This window comes from Globicephala melas, chromosome 7 (assembly GCF_963455315.2).
Source record: "Globicephala melas chromosome 7, mGloMel1.2, whole genome shotgun sequence".
In the NCBI taxonomy this organism is placed as follows: Eukaryota; Metazoa; Chordata; class Mammalia; order Artiodactyla; family Delphinidae; genus Globicephala; species Globicephala melas.
The window spans coordinates 34912073-34933820 of NC_083320.1; the positions used below are offsets into that span (position 1 = coordinate 34912073).

A 21748-nucleotide genomic window follows, 5' to 3' on the forward strand; every position below is an offset into this window, starting at 1 on the left:
AATTGAAGTAACTTTCAAATAGAACACACTTTTTAGGGGAACTTAATTTGGTAAACTTGAGTTAGTTGAAAGAACAAGTGAAAAGGATTGTATAAGTAGTATAGCAAGATTTGTAGGGTGCGAAGGCATAAAAAATTATGTTTTAAGATTTAATACTGCATTCAATGTCATTTTAAACCCAATTAACTATAAGTAGTCCTCTGTAGGCACAAAAGTCTCCCTGGACTTTAAATAAACTCAACTGGCACCTATTCTTTGCTGCATGCCTATTCTGCCCTCCGCTCAGTGGGTGCTACTACTCCATCCTTTTGGACCCCACTCAGAATCTGCATCATTGGCAATCTGACCTATGGACTACTTCTGATTGGGAGGCTCCTAATCAAACAACCATGTGTCTACTTACTGGCTTCTTCTTTAACTTTATCCATTTCTGCCATTAATGAAACTTCTTTGTCAATGATGCTGGGGGAAAAAAACAAAAACAAAAGCAAAGAATGCTTAATCAAAGATAAACTTTTAATAAGCACTGGAAGTAAAAGAAAAATTATTTTCATTAAACAAAATACAAGATTACCATAAATATTTCTATGTTACATTGCCAGCAGCAGACTCTGCCTTTCCAAAAATGAGGCAACATGGAAGGGATGCTCCCAGTGTTACATAGTGACATCTGCTGATTAAATCATTGTCAGCAAATCTAAAAAAAAAAGCCTTTTCAGACTTTCAGAATTGCACTGCTTTGAATTTCAATTTGGGAGTATTTTTGCCCTATGAATTTCTGAAGTTCCAAAACAATATAATAAGTATTTAAAAGGTGGCACTCAGGTTATCAAGGCCTGTAATTCTCAAATGTCTCTGCTTCACTCTCCCAGATTTGGGCTGGGAGGGAGAGAGGTGGGCCCAATGCTGATGCAGAGGGTCCTAGGACCCACTTTGAGAAATACGGTTCTGGGTCAATCCATCCACATGCTCTATAATGAGTCTATGCCTTCTCATTCCCCCAGATAAGCCTTTCAAGGTTAAATTAACTTTTTTCCATTATATTTAATATATTTTTGGTTAGTCCTTTGAAAAGGTATTACCTGCAAAAGTAATAATTTTCTGTCCAAAAGTTCATTTCTCTCCCATCCTGACTCTTCGCTCCCCTTGCAGTATCAACACATCATCACAAATCCCTTATGTATCCTTTCATAGATTTTTATGTGTAAATAAGCACAGATGCCAGATTTTAAAAATTTTCACTTCAACCATAATATTTCAATATAGGTATCTCAAAGATAAGGACTTTTGGGGAATATAACCATAGTATTACTATAATACCTAAAAACATGAACAAGAATTTAATGTTATCAGATATCTACTCAATATTCAAAATTTCCTAATTGCCCCATACAATTTTTTTAAACAGTTTGTTTGAACCCGGATCTAAATAAGGTCTGTTCGTGACAATTTGTTGACTGTCTCTTAAATCTGTTTTAATCTATACATTCCCTCCCATCTCTCTTTCTTCTTTTTCCTCCCTTTGTAGAGTTGTCCAAGGTCTGAATTTTGCTGACTCCACGGCCATGGTATTATGTAACCCATTCCTTTATATTTTCTATAAATTCGTTATGAGATACAGAAATTTGATTAAATTCAGATTTGTTTTTTATTTCAGGAGAAATTATGTTATGTACTTCCATCAGCAGACACATGACAGGACACACTTATAAATACTGCTCCTGAAAAAAAATTAAACCTGAAGGTACTCAACTTTATACATCTCAAAATAAATGTACAGGAAATACAAAGAACATCTCTATTTTTTATGATATTAGCAGTTGTTGGTGATCACTGCCTAGATCAAGAGGATTTGAGAAATGAGGATATTCAAATTCTCTCACTCCTTGGTTTATTTACTGAAAACTTCCATAAAGAGAAATTTTCCTTGATCAACTATTTGGTTATCATGAAGTACAGTTTGCATAGGCAGGGTAAATGCTTGGTTCTCTCTTTTTATTTATCAGTTTTCAAAACGATAGTTGGTTCCTCCAAAAGTAACCAATGAGATTTTTTTTGGCTTGTTTGTATAGTTTAATTGTGAACTCACATTTAATGTGCTTCAATACACTGCAATTATTATCCTTAAAACATCCTTATTTATTACTACTCAGATTGTTCCAACAGATGTACATTTTTTTCTCCATCAGATGTATTCTTAAAATTTAAAGTGTGTTGAAAATCTATTTCCCCTTAAGAGGAAATATTTTGTAGTATTTGTCAAGGTACGAAGCGGCTCCTGGGATGTATCTCTAGGAGTTTGGGTCTCCTCATCCAAATGATGTAACCTAAACACGTGGACAGTAAGGACTGTGTGTTGAAGAGCTTGGCTCTTTCCAACCAGGAAATCCTAATGGAAAGAGCTGACGTGGACAAGGAACGGCAAACTCTCCAGAACTGGGCTCGAAGCCTAATCCATCAGGCATAGACATCAGCTCTCCCCATGACGCATGTGGTTTTAGGTCACTGGCTATAACCACTTTGGTGTAACTAGCGTATCAAGAGAATTGTACCTTATTTATTGACATTAAACACATATGATGTCAGTGTGTTTTAAACACAGGAAATACACGATACAGAAAGGTGTACGGCGAGAAGGAAGTCTTTATCCAAACTCTGTCCCAGTTTACTCAGTCCCCCTCCCTGGAGGTCTCCACTGTCACCAGCTTCTTGTGTTTCTTTCCAGAGATCATCTATTCATAAACCAGCATATATTCGTTAATTGTACGAAATGCTGAGTTAAGTCAATAGGCTTGTGCTCCTGTGATTATGAGGTATACTTAGCTTTCCTGTCAAGTTCACAAATGTAGCCACAAGCGATTGGAGAGGGCAGTTCTATGTTAGTTTAGAAAAACAAGGCTAATGGATAAGCTGGTAGGGAGATAAGGTGGAGAACCTAGAGATTTGGAGTCAGGAGTCCAAATTATAACAACATGGCTAAGCTATTCTACCTGAGAAAATGTTTTGAATGTTTATTCCCTAAAGAAAAGGAGGTGAAAAGAGAGAGAGTCAGCGAGAACGCTGGGAGCTGTGTAGGGTGAAGAGGCTGGGAGAAATCACCAGTAGTGGGGTAAGCAAAGGAGCTTGCAGAAGCGGGAGGACCACATACGCTACTGTGCGATATCCACTGTAAGGCGTGTGATGTGAGCCTTGCTTGGGATGTCCAGACCTTCACCACGCTTGGTGTGAATGGTCTGAATATGTGTGGGTGCGCGCGCGCGCGCACACACACACACACACACACACACACACACACACACACAGGAAGTGGGCTGGGTTTCACGTCTGGGTCAGTGCAGGGCTGAGAAATGGGAAGAGCAACAGCCTGAAGGTAGAGTGAGCATTAAGAATGTTGGGCCTCACCCGCATCCCTGAACCGGCACAAATCTTAGAGAGGTCTTTTGACTTCTGGCGGACATGAAACGGGAGTCCAAGGGGCTGGGACTCCACTGACTTATGGGCTACGGGTAAGGTGAGACTTGCTCCATTCTCTTAATCAATGGAGTGAAGCCGGCTTGCACACGTGTGGGGTGACGGTACAGAATATGTCACAAAGAGCACTAGAAGACTCCAGTCTCTGGAGAGACTGACAAAACATTCATCCACTGGACAAATATTGGTTGAGTGCCTGCCACGTGCCAGGCGAGGGTGGAGCTGGGAATACAGCTGTGGATTAAAAAAAAAAAAAAGATTCCTGCCATCCTTGTGGAGCCTCCATTCTTTGGGGTGAGCTGAGAGGAAGAGGGTGAAAGGACCTGCCGAACTTGCTGGGGAAATGGCGCAAAACAGGTGGAGAGGGAAGAAAATGATGATGGCAGGAGGAGGAAGTTAGGATTTCCCCCCCCTCCAACAACCAGAAGGCTGTAATTAGTCTCCAGGATTTGAGAGCATGCAAGGTGCACAACCAAAGCAAATACATGCACGTGATACAAGATGCGGTACCTTTAGACTTCAGGGGGCAGGAGGGGGTAGACCGCAGTGAGAGTGCCAAGACAGCCTCATGTAGTCCCCACGCCCTCAGTCCCCAAACAGGGCCACGGACCCTGCAGCCTCTGTGTGTGTTGGATGAGAAGGATGGTGTAGGAAGGGGCCTTTGCTCATTTCTTTACCAGCTATAAGATTATAGTGCATTTTTGTTGATTAAACTTGTTGATATAATTATGTGCCCAGAGAGTTTACAAGATGGACATTTGGGGTGCAATCCGTACCCCCAGGTCTAACACATTAAACATTGTGGATATTCACACAATGGTTAGTTTAGGCCTCCTGGGCTAGCAACAGGAGGGATGAAGGCTCTACACAATCAACTGTTAATCTGCTTAATGCCCACTGGAGGATGTGAAAAGCCTCTGAAGCTGGCATCAAACCATGCTTCCATTCCTCTGGGTATTTCGGCAAAAGACTGTCCTCAAGCATCTTAGTAATTCAAGCACTGCTATGTGTGATTGCTTTCAAAACTCATGCATAAAAGCAATCCAAGGGATCTCTGCTGAGTCAGGACCCTGCTCAGGACCCATGAACTGGATGCAAACCAGCATCAAGGTGCTAGCTCGAGGCAGTGCCCCAGGACCTCCCATGAGAGTCTCAATAAGGTGCACCTCAGAGTTTCACTGGATTTTTTTTTTCCTTTCAAGGCAGCAGGCTTGTGGGAGGGAATATTAAGAGAAGAGGATGTGGAAGATGAAGAGGATGAAGTAGCGGAGGCCAGCCGGTCCTCTGGCAGGCTGTCAGACAGTGAGGACCCAGCATCACAGCAAGCTGAGAGCCAGACCAAAGGAAGGTCCAAGAGGAAAGGCCGCGCCTAACACCTTTTTGGGCCGCACCGCGGGGCTTGTGAGATCTTAGTTCCCTGACCAAGGATCGAACCTGTGTCCTCAGCAGTGAGAGCGCAGTCCTAACCACTGGTCCGCCAGGGAATTCCCTGTGTCTCACACCTTCTAAATGCCCGCAGTGCTGGGGGCCACACCCAGCTTCCTGAGTAACTTCATCAGTGCCATTTACAAGTCCCACTGAATCTTCTTAGAGACCCCAGGACAGAGATACGCACCGAAGTGCTGCCTGATACAGAACAACTCTGCAGGCTGGATAAAAGAGGAGGGTGCTGGGCAAAACCCAGTAGGGAGTTAGCAGATACGGAGGGCAGGAGGGAGGAATGGCACAGAGGGAGGAGATGACTCACAGAAAAACCACAGGCAGTGTCACTGTCCCCATTCCTACTGGAGAAGCAGAAAGGTCACATGCAGGCTTTCGAGATACCACTGTGTAGACAGCCTCAAAATGAGAGCTGCTTGTAACGAACACCTGAGTGCTTCCTGTGCGAGGCCATCAGGGAGAGCACCGGTGCCCCACTGGAATGATCTCACCGAAGTTTCCCAACACCCCAGGAGGTATGAGCTCTAATTCCCCCTCACCACAGGGCCTTGGCACATGCCCTTCCCACTGCTAGAGGACAGCTCTCCTCCGAGCCCTGCCTTTCTTCATCTCCTTCACTTTGAGGCTTCCTTCAGGTCTCTGCTTAATCATCCCTTCTTCAGAGAAGCTCTGATGGAGTTTTAGAAAACTTCTGTTCAACGTTATGCTCTTCGACTACGGTGGGCTGCTCGGCAAAAACTGCTTGACAGTGATGAACGGAAGGGAAGATAGCATATTTATTTTTCTATGGCATAACAATAATGAAACCCCTTAATTGGTTAACTGTAGTGCTTGCATATAAATCATCTTTATGCAAAAATTTATATAACTTTTGTCACTGACAGAATCTAATCATTTGAGACATAAGCTTATGAATAAAAGTACAACGATATTCACTAAACCACACAGGGTTTGGCTCAGAATCAAGACACATAGTTAATGATTCTGTTTGTAAATTGGGATGGTAATAAATTACTGAAGTTTGTACTTTCCCCCACGAATCATCTGCAATTCAGGTTTGGGGCATTTTTGCTTTTCCACGGTGATCCTCCGTACTTGATAGAAACACAGAACTCTTTAATCGGCTTTTTGCTGACCACTGAAAGTTCTCTAAATGGCTGGATAAAGTCCTCAGGAGGGCACCAGACTGAAGACACATCAGACGTGTTCTACATAAACTGAGCTCCCATAAAACCCAGGCTGACCTCACATGTTTCAGATGTGCCCTTTATCCTTCCAAAAACACATCTTCTCATTTTATCTAAACTGCCTGGATAGTAAAATTTTATTCTCTTGCCATAAAAAAGCTTTTATTATTAAAGCAATAAGGTGTCAGGAGAGGCAGATGACCATGGCAGAGCCTTTATGGTTTATTATATTGTTAATCACAGAGATAAAGTGTCATTTTATAAAAATGTTTCCACTGTCTTGATTCCCTTCTATAGAGGCCTAATCATAACAATAGTAAAAAGAACCAGAAAGGCACTTGAGCAGGAATAGATTGATCATTTTCTGCTCTGTGAAAGACTCTCCTTTAAATGTGGAGACAAGACACTGAGAGACAAAACGGCTTCATCTGGCAGCTCGAAGGAGCCACGCCAAGTCTGGTGCGCTTCATAAATAAAGACGCCGTGATGGGCAGCGGCCACAGGACTGTCAGTGGGTGAGAAGCTGGAGAGCTGACGCTTCTGGCGGATACTGAGAAATGAAAGTAGGATTTCAGCAGGAGTTGAACGAGATCAACCTGCCACAGCAGCCAGAGTCAGATGTTAGAGAGTTAAAACTGGGCTGCATTTCATCTTCCTGGGCTGGCCTCAGGGAGGCCATCGTGAGAGAAACGGCCTGCGACTATCTGATCCCAGACAATTTTGCTTCAGGACCTTCTGGTGGACGAAGGGCTTCGGTGCGGAGCTTCCTTAACTCCTCGCTTGCCAAGCAGAACAAAGCAGGTGGAGAGCCTCAGGAAGCAGACAGAGCCCCGCGCTGGCCGGCAGGGTGATTGTGGCGCAGAGCCTCCAGACCGCCGGCCCGTTAGAGAGGAGGACACTGTGGAGGGTGCCGGGGAGGAAGGATCCTACCGAACGCTAAGGGGATGTTTCAGCCCTCCTGGCCCGTAACAAACAGTTTAAAGCATGCGACTGAGTGATAAGCCGTAAAGCCAGACTTCCTGTTTCAAGAATTTCTGTTTCTTTCACTAAAGAGAGAGGGTAATGTACAAACATTTTCCCCCACTGCGGGCTCTGCTCCTTACCTGCTGCACCAGGAGTAAGAACTGTGCCCACGGGAGGAATGCCAACTGAGCGCCTGGCAGCCTAGTAGCACCCAGGGGCCGCTCTGTGGATCCTGAGCTGGGAGCTGGTACTGATGGAAGAGGCCACCCATACTGCCCAGGAGTTTAGGCCTCTACGTCCCTTGCCCTGGCTGAGAGGACTGTGCCCACCAGGCGGAGGGCAGAAAAACTCCCTTTATATACTTGGGGTGTACTCTGCTGTTACCATGGGTACCATTTCTAGTCCAATGGGGTTTCGGCCCACCCATTTCTCAACTATTGTTGCTGTCAACAAAGGTGTCCCTGGCATGACAGGCACAAAGACATCAAGACTGTGTATGGTTCTCTATTCTTAGGGTCAGAAGGACAGGCAGCCCTAACACGACAGGTGCCTACAAATGGTGCCCCTGCTCTTGCATGGCTGTCAATTCCCCGTTCCTCCTTTCTCTGTTCTGCTCCCTGAGGACTAGCAGAATATGCCACCCCAAATATGGCTCATTGTGAGCTGTGGGCACGTGAAAAACAGCAAACGCAGGGACAGGCTTTCTCCAAACTCCCCTTTTCTGCTTAAAGACAGATCGTCCAAAAGGAGCTCAGTTGTCATAAATTCCCTCCCCGGGAGTTTCACCAGCCAGGGAGGATGTTGACTTTCATCACAGGAGGGGAGACTAGAGAATGGACACCACACTCGGCAGACTTTGTCACAAGCTACCATACCTCCACCTGTTCTTCTAAGGACCCATTCATCTTTCCTAAAAGTCATTCACTCTCCCCTCTGAGGCCTACACCCCCTCTCCCCTTTTCCCTATGAAGATGGTATTTAATGCTGAATTCCAGGCCACCTTGGGGAGTTCTTCATATTTCCCTGGGTCTCTCCCATGTGTACATGAGGCGTACATGTTAATAAACTTCTGTTTGCTTCTCTCTGGTTAACCTGTCTTTTATTACAGGGTCTCAGCCAAGAACCCGGAAGGGCAGAGGGAAAATATTCTTCCTCCCCTGCACGTCCATCCTGTCCCCACTCCTACACCTGTCTGCTGGTTACTGCTCTTACCACTCACCAGTTTTCACGGCTCCCCTTCCTTCACTTCCCACGTGATCAAGTCCTCCCAAGTCTACCCCAGAAATATCTCTCCTACCCAACTCCACTTGCCAATTTACCTCAGGCTCATTATCAAGTAGCTGGCTATGCTCATTTATTTTTTTTATTGGGATTCCTGGGTCCATTACCTTCTACTCTGTACACTTTTGCATTTCGGTTTCACAACAACCTGCATTCTTCTTATAATTGGAATTCTTTTTCTGAATGCAGCAGTGATTGACAAATTGATCTAAAGATTTCTTGAATTCCATAGCATTATGTGATAAACATATAAAACCCAATATACATGTCTACTACAGCCTGTCAGCTGGGGTTGGGACACAACTCTTTGAAGCTGCCTAGTAATCATGACTCTCAGGGTCAAAGAGTGTCTCTAAGCATGAATCACTGTTAACATATACAGCAGAGTTACACCCCTCTGCCAGTGAATGTGGCAAGTGCACTCAATTGGCCAATCAGGTTGAGCCCATTTTCTTTCTATTTCTTTAATCAGAGGTAATATAACTTGTTAATGTTAATATCTCTTAGTCTGCATATTTTATATTGGAATTCAACAATGATTTAAATTACAGTTAATGAATATGTCATCACACTGTCCGAGGTGTGTTTCTGGAATGAGACACGAACAAATGTAGCATAAGGACTAACTCCCAACACTTGTAAAATCCTGGAGTTCCTCACAGATGACACAGTTAATTGAAAAAACAAACAAACACAGACAGGGATTCCTTTTTCTTCTTGGAATTTAAAAAATGACATCAGAGTTACAAAATCCTGCAAATTCTACAAATCCCACAACGTCACATGTTCACCTGAAAAATCTGTATTCCTTGTATACCTCTAATTTCTTATCTTTGCTGATTACTTTTTAGTTTTGTTTCTCTCCATGGAGATCACTCTTCAGGGAAAGTAACTTACCTGTATTTCAGTTTCTATAGCTATAAAAGTGATATGACTTACCACCATCTCCTTTTTAAAAAAATAAAAAACAACCAAACTACATATGCGGAAAAGAAAGCAAACTTCCATCTGTGGGTGTTGACTGTCCTATAGCACAAGGGTCCCAATGAAGGAAGTAACATTCTTCTCCATTTACTTCATTTTACATGCTCATTAAAAAAAAAACTGGGAAATGTAGAAAGCAGGATAAAATAAAACAAATTTCAAAATAAAACAAGGCAAAATCTCTCTTTGCTTCATACCCAACATAGAGCCAACCACTCTGAACACTGTCGCCTTTCCCTCCAATTCTAGGTGACGTGGGGCATCTATGCAGAAGCCAACATGGTGACTGAACCCGAAGAACTCAGGAACAGAAACTAGAGGAGACTGATGTGGCACAGAAAGTCATAGAAATGCCGGCCCGCTTCCAACCCAAGGCAGCCAGGCTCAGCCTCCACTGCTCTGGCCTCCTGGGGTCTCCTGAATTCCTTAGCTCTCCCGTGAAGAGGGGAGGGGAGAGAATGTGGACTTCCTGGTTTGGGCCGAAAGGCTCTCGTCAGCCAGCATCTCTAGGCTCACTTGCTACCCCTCCTCTTTAGGACCTGACCTAGCCAGTGGCTTCCCAAATGGAGGCAACAAAGAAAACAGTAAACTGTATGTACTTACTTATTTTTTCTTTTGGCTGCGCCATGCGGCATGGGGGATCTTAGTTCCCTGACCAGGGATCGAACCTGTGCCCCCTGCATTGGGAGTGCAGAGTCTTAATCACTGGACCACCAGGGAAGTCCCATGTACTTACTTTTTATTCTAAAAAGTAGACTTTCCTAATCTTTAGTATACAGATTAACCACAGCACACATATATGATTTGTAAATAAATTTTCTGGTTTGAGAGGGATGTGCTCAAAATTTATTTATTGATGGAGTGAGACCCAGGGAACGCACTCCTCCTAGAGCACGCTGTGGTCTCTCTTATTTCTGGTTCCTTGTGTTGTTTCTTCTGCATGGAATCCTTTCTCCTGTCTCAGGCTGACAAATCCCTAGTCTCCCTTCAAAGACCAGCTCAAATGTCACCTCTGCGGTGGACCCTTCCCTAACCAGCCAGCCAGTGTTGATTTCCCCTCCTCCACTCCTAGCTCCATTGCAGTATTTGCCATCGTGCATTACACACTTGTTTCTGTCTTCACCCACTAGCCCCTGGGCTCTATTGGGTGGATGAATGGAGAGAGGGGAAAGGAAGGTAGAGAGAAGGCATGGCAAGACGGGAAAGGGGAAAGAGGGCTGATGTGGTGACAACTGTGGCCATTCAGAATCAGGGGTCCCTTTGCCTTACTCCTCTCTTCACCAGGCAGTAAACAGTAAAAAGCTGTGAAGAAATACCCATATCTTACAGCTGGCATCTACTGTGTAACTAGATAAACAGAAAGGTGGAACAGATTAACTTCCTCCCGGTGTCTTGGTAGAGAGGGAAAGACATTTACTAAATGCTTATCTGGAAGAGAAGAGAACCAGCCTAGACTGAACTTCTATCATGGGCCAGGCAAGAGATTTTCTAGAATAATCTGAGAAGTGCATATCTTGTCCATGAATCTTCACAAAAGCCCTAGAAAGTGACAGCAGTACACCTGTTTTGTAGCTGAGTAGAAGTTAAGAAGCTCAACCATATTCAGAGCTGGAATACGTGGAGATGAGATTTAAACCCTATTCTGTCTAAATCTACACCCCACGCCTCCTAATTATGTTGTTAATAAACCTTGGAAAATGTCACTTTTGTTCGAATATGGCCTACTAAGAATCAAAGGTCATGGTCACTGGAAGGATTATGTAACATACATATATGGAATTGGCTATTCTATTATATTGGCTTCAGGTGCAGTTTTTTGTATGATTTGTTGCTGTCCTAGCTGACAAATGGTCCAAAATTTGTTCTTGGTCTCACCCTAAGAGACTACCGAATCTCACTCTGTCCTAGTCTAATAGATAGAGATAAGCTCCAAGATCCACTCTGAAATTGTGATCTAGGATATTCCACTTTTCAAATTATAATGTGTTTATATTCCTACTAATATATAGGAACAAATTTGTCTTATTTTCTCAGTGAAAATGGATTATACTGTAAATTCAAAACACACACACAAATGATACATACTTTCCTTCTGGGATTGTGTAGCTAGAACAATTTGGTTAATTCTTTTTATATTTCTGTTCTATGATGAAAACTAACAATTCCTATTCAGGAGCATGTCACAAAGCTGGTTTGACGGGTCGCCTTCATTTGCTGAAAAGATTCAGAAATCTTTTCCGATTTCAAGCTGAAATCAGAATCAGCTTCTTATCCTCCAGCTCTTCTTGTGGGTTTATTACTCTGCAAGAAGGCTACAGTGAAGGAAAGCTGTCTCCCAACGCTAAGTGTACCACTGACATGACGTATAGAGGTAATCACACATGGAGCTCAGAAAAGCTATTAATACAAGGCACTATTTATGCTAGTTCCCTGGGGACTACACCAAACTGAAAAGGCCAGTTCTGTATTTTCTGTATTTATCAGCCTGCTCTTCCTTCATGTTGACTGATTCACTAGGTCCTTGCAGTGGCCCTGGGGAAACATCTAATACAGAGAAAAACTTCGGGGAGGAAAGAGAATAGGAAAAGAGAAGCTTTCACCTCCAAAGAGCGAGCTACCCCTATTTAGAATGACACAGAGTCACAAACAAGGCAAGATTTGAAAGGCCCCGTACCATGGGGACTTGCCATAGACCCAAAGTCACAGGGACCTTGAGTTCCTCCCTGGCATAAGGTATTTACCCTTTTCATGATTTCAGAATGGCTCCTGGAGCTGATTTCTGTTCATTGGACTGGTGCAGAGTAAGGAAAAAGAGCCATTTGGGGCAGTTTGTCGGCTGGGACAGGGACAAAAATCCATACATATGGCTCTCTTGAGGCATAAATATATTTACTGGCCTCTTCTATTATTGTCTCTTGATATCCTTTGCAGGTGTATGTTCATCTCAGTAATGTGTGTTTTTTAATATGCTTGGCATAATCTCAATATTGGGTGTTGGGAGAAGGAATGGGTTTGTTTAATTTCTACTACACAGTACAAGTCACTAGCAGGTGGGCACTTAGAAAAACCATCTGTTGAGAAGAAAAGAGATTAGTCAGAAAGTTTTGTTTGCAATAGGTTTTGATCAATGGGAAGTATGTATTCCTTTCCAGAGCAGAAGGACGTAGAGACCTTGCATTAAATTTCTTTTAAAAACCATAAAAAAGTGTAATGTTAAACTCTTGATTTTGCTTGTGTCTCGTGTATAGGCTAAGGAGCTGGCAGAATCTCGCAATCCTTTAACACGTTGTTGTTCCTGTAATAGGGAACCGAAGTTCTGGTGAAGTTATCACATGACAATACTACGTGGCTGCAGAGGTTCCTAACGTCAGCTCTCCTACTGGTGGTAACATCCCTTGCTGAATGGCACAGAGAAGAGCATCACTTTATTACCGGCCAACACACTGCTCCAGACACTCGATCTCGTGGGCATGCTCAGAATGCTTACTGTTTCAGCCATGTTGTTTTACAAAGGAGGCTCAACTCATCACTCATGCTTACACCCACACCCTACACGTGACTGAGCTCAAAAACCCCGTTTGCTTGTTTTCACAGCACCTATTCTGTGACACAGATCTGATTCTAGGACCTGTTTCACCTAATGCATATTTTCCCGGTACTTACCTATCAGAGTAGACAGACTGTCATAATTTCAATATTCTCCTAACTATGAGAGGGTAATTCAATGGTCAACAAGTATTTGCCCAAGCACTACTGCACCATAAGATTGCAAAAAGACCTTCTGTTGGGAATTCCCTGGCGGTCCAGTGGTTAGGACTCCACACTTCCACTGCAGGGGGCCCGGGTTCTATCTCTGGTCGGGGAACTAAGATCCTGCAAGTGGCACAGTACAGCCGAAACAAAAACAAACAAAAACCTTCTGTTGTCATTCAATTTAAATAGCACAAGGGCAGGTGCCCCTGAAGATGTCACTGGTATCAGAGTAGGTGGATATATACCATGTATAGCCAGGAACACCAAGTAATATTGCTGCTTGACTAAAGCCCGAGGAAAATAATAACCCCCCAAAGAGACACTTAATGGAACAATTCCCTACTGTATTTATCTTCACATGCCTCAGATCTTCATCCTAATCCCAGTCTCCACTGTGATATTTGGTTTTATTGCAAAGCGAGAAAAAAGACTCAGGTAGAGACAGAATGGTGAATGGAAGTGATGGTCTATCACTAGCCACAGCCGTCAGTTCTTAATTTTTCCATTTTCTCCTACGGACTGACTTGAATTCCATGATGAAAAATAGACAAAGAAGCAAAGACCTCAATTTTCTACACTCCAGTGTAATTGTTTTTGCTTGTCTTAAGGAAACAAAAATGTAATTTGACCTTTAAAATGTGTAGCTAGAAGGTTTATGTTTCAGGAAGTATGGGAAAAATATCTCGCGACTGCACTGATGTGAAAAGAGAAGACACTATGGCTGTGTTCTGGGGTACGCACCTGATCTGGGCAGGTAAAGGAAATCTCCCCCCTCGGGTCTGCAGTGGTGGGTAGGAGGGCGGCTGGGGGAGGGGCAGAGAGGCACTCAGGTGTGTTGCAAAGGGAGGACTCTCCATCCTTCGCTCACGAGCTACAGCAGACCACGCAGAAGGGCTGTGCAGTCTTCCTCTCCCTTTCCTCTCACCCAGGCTTTCTCAGCCTTACCGATACCTTGGACCAGATCATTCTTTGTTGGGGTGGGTGGTGGAGCGGGGGATGCTGTCCCGTGCATACAAGGATAAGGAGCGCCATCCTGGCCTCTGCCCACTATATGCCAGTAGTACTACCTCTCCACAGCTGTGATAGCCCAAAATATGTCCAGACGTGCCAACTGTCTCCCGGGGGGCAAATTCATCTGGTTGCAAACACTGCTCTAGCCCCAGACATATCACCTCCTCTGCAGGATTCTCAGTCCATGGTTTTCAACCGCAGATGCACAAGAGAATCGCCTGGGGTTCTTTAAAAACAAAAGAACCCCCTCTTTCTGGGTTCACTTATGCCCAGTGAAATCAGCATCTCTCCGGGTGGTACCGAGGCAAAGGATGACCACAGAGCTCTGAGCGTGTGTAATTACAGTGCAGACACATACACTTTGGTATGGAGAGAAGTACATATTAATTTACAGACATCATCTTTCAGTCAATGTTCAGTTACTCATAAAGAGAACAAACAAAAAACCCAAAGAGCACAGAAAAACCAGGCTTTTAGCATTGTATGGAAAGCCAGGTATTAAAAAAAAAAGCAGCTAAAAGTTTAGGGAATTTTGGGGGGAGGGAGGAAACAACCAACAAAGAAAGAGTCCTGCTATGTGATAAATCTGCAAAAGTGAAGAAAAATGCTCTTATTTGGACTCAAACTGAAGTAGTTCGAAGGCTGCATGCTCCTAGAATGTGATATTATTTGGGTACCCGAGGAGCAGTAAAGTGGGAATATGGGACAGACTGCTGCTTCGCTTGTTCTGAAATGCAAGAACCCCACTGGCAATTTCTTCTCCGGGAGGCCTTCTCGAGTTGATATTCCAGAAAAAGACACAATATTTAAAATGTCACAGCAATGATATCTGGTGGTCTGTGTGTGATTCTGCTTGGATACCAACAGGGCTTCAGTAGCAGATAAAGAGCCCTCCTCTGGAGTGGGATTTGAGGGATGCAGTAGAAGATATACTTATCTCAAAATTGCTATTTCTTCAGCCTGCAGTTCTCACTTTTAGAGTAATTCTTTTGGCTGGTAGAGAGTCTCAACAGACTGTCAACTTTGGTTAACATGCAAATCTGTCACTTTGGGACGGATGACACATGGTCATCAAAAGGATGAGGTTACCAGTTACACGAAAATGAGTTTCAGTCGTTAAAAGGAAGGAAGGGAAAAGGATACAGGGAGTCTGCTACAAGGTCCTATGGAGTAGTGAGTGGGGTCATGGTGAGGAGCCCCTAGCCTGTAGGAGGCAGTAGGAGGCTCACCTGCCTTTGCTGGAAGGGAGGAAACTCCAAGATGGAGGGTGAGTCGGCAGAGAAAGGGGAGGTGGGGGAGGGCTTCGGGTCGGGGAGCTGGGAGACTCCTGACCCACTTCCAATTTCCTGGCACTGCTTCAAGAGAAAATAAACACCGACCGGGTCCGGGAAGACTTTTGGCCCCTTTTTTACAGAAGGCATGCTTTGACCGATGTCCCTTTCCTTTTTGAAAGCAAAGCAGCCTAAAAATATTATCCCCTCCAGCCCCCATTACCTCAGCACACACCGTAACCCTCTGGCTTGTTACCATCTTCTGTTTTCTTTAGGAGTGCTTTTAATTAGATGTTAAATTGACAATAGCACCTAACAATTTTTACAGCTCTATTCTGGAATCCTTTCTCCGCCAGCATATGGAAAAACTATCAAGTATTACTCTCCTTCCTCAATGTTTTTTGAATTTAATGTTTTATTGCTCATTTAAAGCCGTCAACATCAACTTGGCCATGCACACACACAGATTTGTGGTGAGAAGCTAGACTAGTTTGCACACAAAGCAATTAAACCTGGCAGCTATGATTCGAAAGGATGAATATTTTCCAGTTGTGGTAGGGGCCAATCATATAGGAAAGAAACCAGCTGTTTCATGTTAGTCCCTGATGTTGACTTTTCACATAGACGCTCATGTTGCAAAATTTATTTTCTGTGAAGACATACTGTGAGGGCATTGTGTCATCTTTGTTCCCCTCTTAAATCCCCAGTTCTTTCTGGAAAAACGAGAAGGAGTCATGTAATGGTCATTTGGCCCTGTGTAACTGTGTCTTGGTTAAGTGCCAACTCTGATATTATAATTTAGCTACTTAATGGTTTTCTTCAGTAACATATTGAGCAAAATATTCTTCACAGCCAGATTGGGAAGGACAAGAATTTCCTTCATTTCACTCAGATATCCGCTCACTCAGTACTGAGCATATGCAAACAAGGGCTTTCTCCCAACCTCACACAATCATCATTCCCGTGAATTCCAGTGGGATCTGGGGGGAATTTAGTCACGCAGGATTCACCTCCTGAAGTTGGTGCTTTGGTAGCAAAGTGAATGTGGAGAATTTTTTTACCAAGGGTGTCTATATTTCTAAACTACACGCACTGCCTATTGAGTGCTTAGGTGAGAGAATGGGGTGGCCCCGAGGAAAGGGGGCAGAACCTGCAGGGGGATGTATGCCACCTCCCTGTCGCCTGTGCACCAGATGAGTCAACATCTGCCTCAGAACAGCACTCTTTCTGGAAATCTCCAGAGGACTCCACATCCTCCAAATCTGGATATACTTTACGATGTTACCCCGAGGTTTCCATTCTATTAAATGAATAGGGCTGTATTCAAAATTCTCTCTAGTGCCTAGAGTTTGTGATTTCACCACCACTAGGAAAGCTTCATTTTTTAAGCATTTAAGCTGCCTCCTTCGATTCCGTGACCCCTATTTCTCAAGAGCAGCACAATCCCTAAAATCCATCCTTTGCTCCTCAGAAAATCAGAGAGGGGCTTAATTCAAGCACATCACGCTGTTGCCTGGACTGCAGGCTTAATTGGAACAGAGGCAAAGTTTTTCCCTCTGGCATAAATGCATGTAAATGGTTGATAAAAAATAGTTTTATTTTTAAGTTAGCATTTATGTAATTATTTTGGGATCATTTTAATGAAGGGTTAGGTCAGAAAACAAGTGGTGGTGTTTTCTCATTTTGCAGCAATAGAAAATAGTTGATCTAAATTTTTTCTTCTTCAGTTTGGAGGAAAAGTTCCATTCTGTCAGGTAGGTGACTTTTAAACAGCCGTATTGCTTGGCAGGGCTCAGTCAGAAGTGATCCTTCCCATCAGTTTAAAACACAAAACGAATTACAAGCAGAGACAAGATACACAACTTCCCTGGGTGCTGACCTTCCTGGCCTCACACTTCCAGCTCTTGAGGAGTAAAGCACTCAAAGAATCTGTTCTAAATCTCAAGATGTCTCGTGAGCCATGTGATGTTCATTTTACTAAGGAAATAAAATAAAATAAAAAATAAAAGTCTTCAGAGCAGCTGGAGGAGAGAGGTAATTTGAGGTCATTGCTACACTTTGTCAATTAGTGCGTGAGTCACTCAGTTGGAAGGTATCATAGAGAGGCCTCAGAGGAAGAGTTTATTCTAAAACGCCACACAAAAGGACAAGACAGAGTGGTCTTCTGCGAGCAGCTCACTAATGCCTCCAGACAGAGGCTGGCAAACTACGACCCCCACGAGCCAGAGACGGCCCACGGCCTCTCCGCGTGGCCTCTGGCTGCTTCCACGCCACCACAGCAGGCCTGAGTAGGTGCACTCAGCCCTCACCACCCGTAAAGCTCAAGATTTTTACTAGCTGGCCCTTTCCAGGTGAAGTGGGCTGACTCTGGCTCTCGAGAACAGGCCTGGACGTCGAGTGTGCTTTTATAGATTAGGGTAGCTTAAGGATAAATTGTAAAAGTCATATAACTGTAAAATTTGAAAACCAATGATGATGATGATGATAATAACACCTTTTATCTGTATAGCATCTTTACCTTCTCCGAGTACTTTCAAACATATTCTCGGAGTTTGCTTTGAACAATTAGTGAGGTTATAGTCTGATCAAACAGAGAAGTGTTCCACGAAGGTTGAGATGGCGTGACGGGGTGGAGGGTAAATGATTCCTCACTGAATAAATGAAGGACAGGCTTTCTTTCAAGTCCCTGGTGTCTATGCACTCTTGGAATCTCACATTATATGTAGCAGATGGTTTAAAGTTCAAGAATTTTAGATTAGGTTAGCGCTCGGCGTAATCCTTAGTTTTATGCAACTCTACAATTAGCAAAAAAGCACATCAGTGTCAAGGAAAGGACTTAGAATGGGAAGAATATGTGGAAGATGTGATTAAATTCTAGAATCACAGGACGCCAATATAGGGAACATGTTATGTGAGCCTGGGCATTGTGGACACATGTGTTTTCTTTGTTCTATATTTTCATCTTTAACACCATGTTTCCTCCCGGGAACCATGGCTCTTCAAGTCTCAGTTCATGGAGTTCAGGTGGGGCTCCCCCCCACCACTAACTCTGTGGTAGGCACATGACTCCAGCCTGGCTAGTGGGAAAACTCTGTCCCTCTAGCCACTGGGACTGGTTTATTGACAGATACATGACCCAACCCAGCCAATGGGAATTAGGCCTTTTGGACTTTTTGTTGGAACTACTGGAAACGAAGGCCTCTCTCAGATCACAGGGGCTAAAGATTATGTAAGCTTGGAGCTGCCAGCGTGTCATCTTGGCTGCTACATGGAGACAGTACCTAAGAATGAAGCCAAGAATAAGCAGAACCAGGAGATTGCGGGAGACACTGAAAGAGGAAAGGAGGCAGAGACAGAAAAATTGAATCCTGATAACATATTGGGCTTAGAACCAAATTTGCCTAAAGGAATCTCCTGGAATTTTCATGTACATCAGTCAATAAGTCCTCTTTTCTCATTAACTAGTGTGATTTGAGTTTCTGTCACTTGAAAGTGAAAGCGTCCTGATGGATACACTGGTAACATTTTTCTGCTGATAATAACTTAACCTTTTTACTAAGAGGTATTTCATTCTAGTTGTGGACATGAGCAAAAGCACAGGGCTGAAAGAAATGTCTTCCATCAAAATCTGTTGCAGAGCAGGACAGGGCAGGACCCAAACCACACTGGTGTACCATTTCTTAATTCCAGTCTTAAAGATACCCAAGAATGGGGTTCTATCACTAAGCTTACGTAAGACGTTTCTCAGTTTTGTTAAGGGAGTTTTTCTTATTTTATGATGATATCAGGCTGGAAAGTATTTTCTTCTGAGTAGCATTCATGATGTTAACCTTCCAAAGGTTTGTCAAAAATATCATTTTTGATGTTTTGTTCTTTGTTGAGGTTGTGTTCTACATCATTCACATACTTTTGGGCCAGCTTCAAACTCCAATGAATTATGTCTATCAGGTTTCTCTTTATTCCAACATTTTCTCTTCTTTTTTATTCCCAAGATATAGGCATCTGTCTGCAGGGCTTAAGAAAATCTGCTGAAGTGTTGTTCTGTGATGTTCATGGATTAAATAAACAACATTTTCCATCTGATGTCTTTACCTATAGGAATAGCTGAAGTGCCATAAATTTATAGTTTCTAAGTCAAATTACTCACCAGTTGTGTAACTCAGCAAAGGCAGCTTTGATCTTCTTCACTGAACTATCCACTTCCTCCTTGATCATGACGCGATATCTAGTTAGAGACACGGTGCAGCGTTGCAAATCCTTCACCGATTTCTCAATATTTGGGCCTAAAATTAATGTCGAGAGAAAGCATGTTAAAGTGAGCACTTTCTTTTTTTATTTTGGAGCTAAACAACAACAACAAAAGCAACTAACTCACCCCCTTCCAATAAAAAGAGAGAGATTTGTCTTTTGTTTTTCAATGGAAAAAAAAAGTTCCTTTAAGAGGATGTTTACAACCCAGACTGGGTGGTTGTGTGGCCCCTGGGACAGCTGGGATCTCACCAGTGGGCTCTCTGGATGGGCCATTTGGGGCACGTGTGTCTCCTCTGCCCTTTGGAAAGAGGCTCTGATCATTATGTTCTATTGCAAACTGTAGTTTCTTAGAATCTGATACATCTAAAGACCATTTGTGCTGCTGGCTCTCTCGATAGACACCACTCTGCGTAGTTTAAAGCCAGCAGGGCTTTTGGAAGAGGAAAATGACAGAGAGGTTGGGAGAGGTACAAATGGGCTAGAGAGAGGACAGAGCATCGCTGCCAGGTACGCTGGCTCTGGCCCCATCAGTCCTGAGCCAGGCCTGTAATTATAGCAGCAGCACTTAAAGCAGCTCTGTGGGTGCCAATCTTGCCTGATTTCCTGAAACTGTCACTAGGGTTTACAGACAGTGCAGAGCAAACAGGCAAATTGTACTTAACCCAACAAGGGCATGTTTCTTAGAAGAAAGAAATCTCTCTCAAGAAAAGTGAGAAGGTATAATCAAACCCAAGCCAAGGAAATCAGATGCAACTGAGGCTGAATGAGAAGAGTATTATTTAATCTTCTGGCAATCAGAAAGGAAGTGATTTAGCCCCTTTCATTTTTAATACCAGTTATGTGTAAAGTATATCAAAGCTCAAAAAGTGATAAAAATATAATGTGTCAAATATAAAACTCTCTTTCAGTGTATATCGTCTGCAAGTCCTAACACAGAACTGAATTTACGTGAGGAAGGTCACATCAGAAGAAGACACAGCAGCCTCTAAACTCATCTTGATTCAGTGCAAGTTCAGCACTTACAAGCTCACATATTGGGGAAACATTCAGCCTTCACATTGCTAAAAGAGCTCCTGCATCAACATTTGCTTTATAGGATGTAAGGGGAGAAAGTGTTTGTGGTGCAAATTTATCCATGCCTACAAAGAGAAGAACGGCCACAGAGGGGCAGAAAAAGGCGATATAATTCCACTTAAACATTCCAGACCTTTAATTAACAATGAAGGAATCACATCTGGCTTTCAACCTATGTGGCTCACAGAAAGAAATGCAATTTCATGTGTATCTCTCTTCACCAAGCAGCATCTTTTGGAAAGTTCTGTCATTCGGGTACTCCTCTGTGTGTACAAAATATGTTGAATCATTTGTGCAAAAGAAATCACTTTACCTCTTTTCTTTGCCAACTCATCTGGCTTTATTTCAAGATGAGCTGCAGGGGCATTGGACTTAACAGGAGAAGTTTTTGCCTTAGGCTTGCTTGGGTTACAAGGCTGCTCAGCTGACCAGTGTAGGCCATCTGACCCCTCTGGTGTTCCATGTATAGGTTTGGGGTTCCCATCTAAGGATAGTTTCTGTTGCAGTGGTCTGTTGCCTTCTGTAAGAAAACACCAAATAATGACTGTGAAGTGATAAACTAAAAACACTGATGATAAAGTGACGGGGGATGCCGCGATTTTTGTTTTTGTTTACATGTTGGCAATAGTGCCTTTCACTGCAAACAGTCAAGAAACTGTTTTAATAGATGCCCCGGGAGATGAAAGGGTATACTGGAAAGAACCTTGTACTTGGAGTTACAAGACCTGGGTGGGTGTTTTGGCTCCAGTAATTACTTGCAGAGTGACCCCAGGCGAGCCACTTATCTCTGAGCCTTAGTTTCCTCACCCATAACCACCCAGGAAGGCCATTAGGAGCCTTACATGAGGTGAACAGTTTGTTTTCCCCCATTCAGTAAAGGCTTAGGCGTCTTTAAGTATGATTTCGTATTGAGGCTACAAAAACATAGCCCTCCCACCTCCAAGTACTCCATCAATGTCTTGTGGTATTTTATTTAGAATTAATGAAGGCAGAAGAGTGACTGGAGATAGGGCAAGAATGTAGTGACAACAGGTTCTATGATCATTTCATCTAATTTATAGA

General features: G+C 43.3%; 1 protein-coding gene across 8 annotated transcripts in view; it reads right to left on the reverse strand.

Annotated features, from left to right (window-relative positions):
• SPATS2L (spermatogenesis associated serine rich 2 like) overlaps window positions 1–21748 on the reverse strand; it is a 163631-nt gene that overhangs the window by 13854 nt on the left and 128029 nt on the right. For 7 of the 8 annotated variants that reach the window (XM_030855301.3, XM_030855293.3, XM_060302086.2 and 4 more), the window contains 3 exons: window positions 21000–21206; window positions 19509–19644; window positions 404–462 (listed from right to left, as the gene is read on the reverse strand). In XM_030855301.3, coding sequence (XP_030711161.2) covers window positions 404–462; window positions 19509–19644; window positions 21000–21206 — 402 coding nt within the window. The remainder of the gene's footprint in view (window positions 1–403; window positions 463–19508; window positions 19645–20999; window positions 21207–21748) is intronic. The other variant, XM_060302088.2, reaches the window with a different exon arrangement.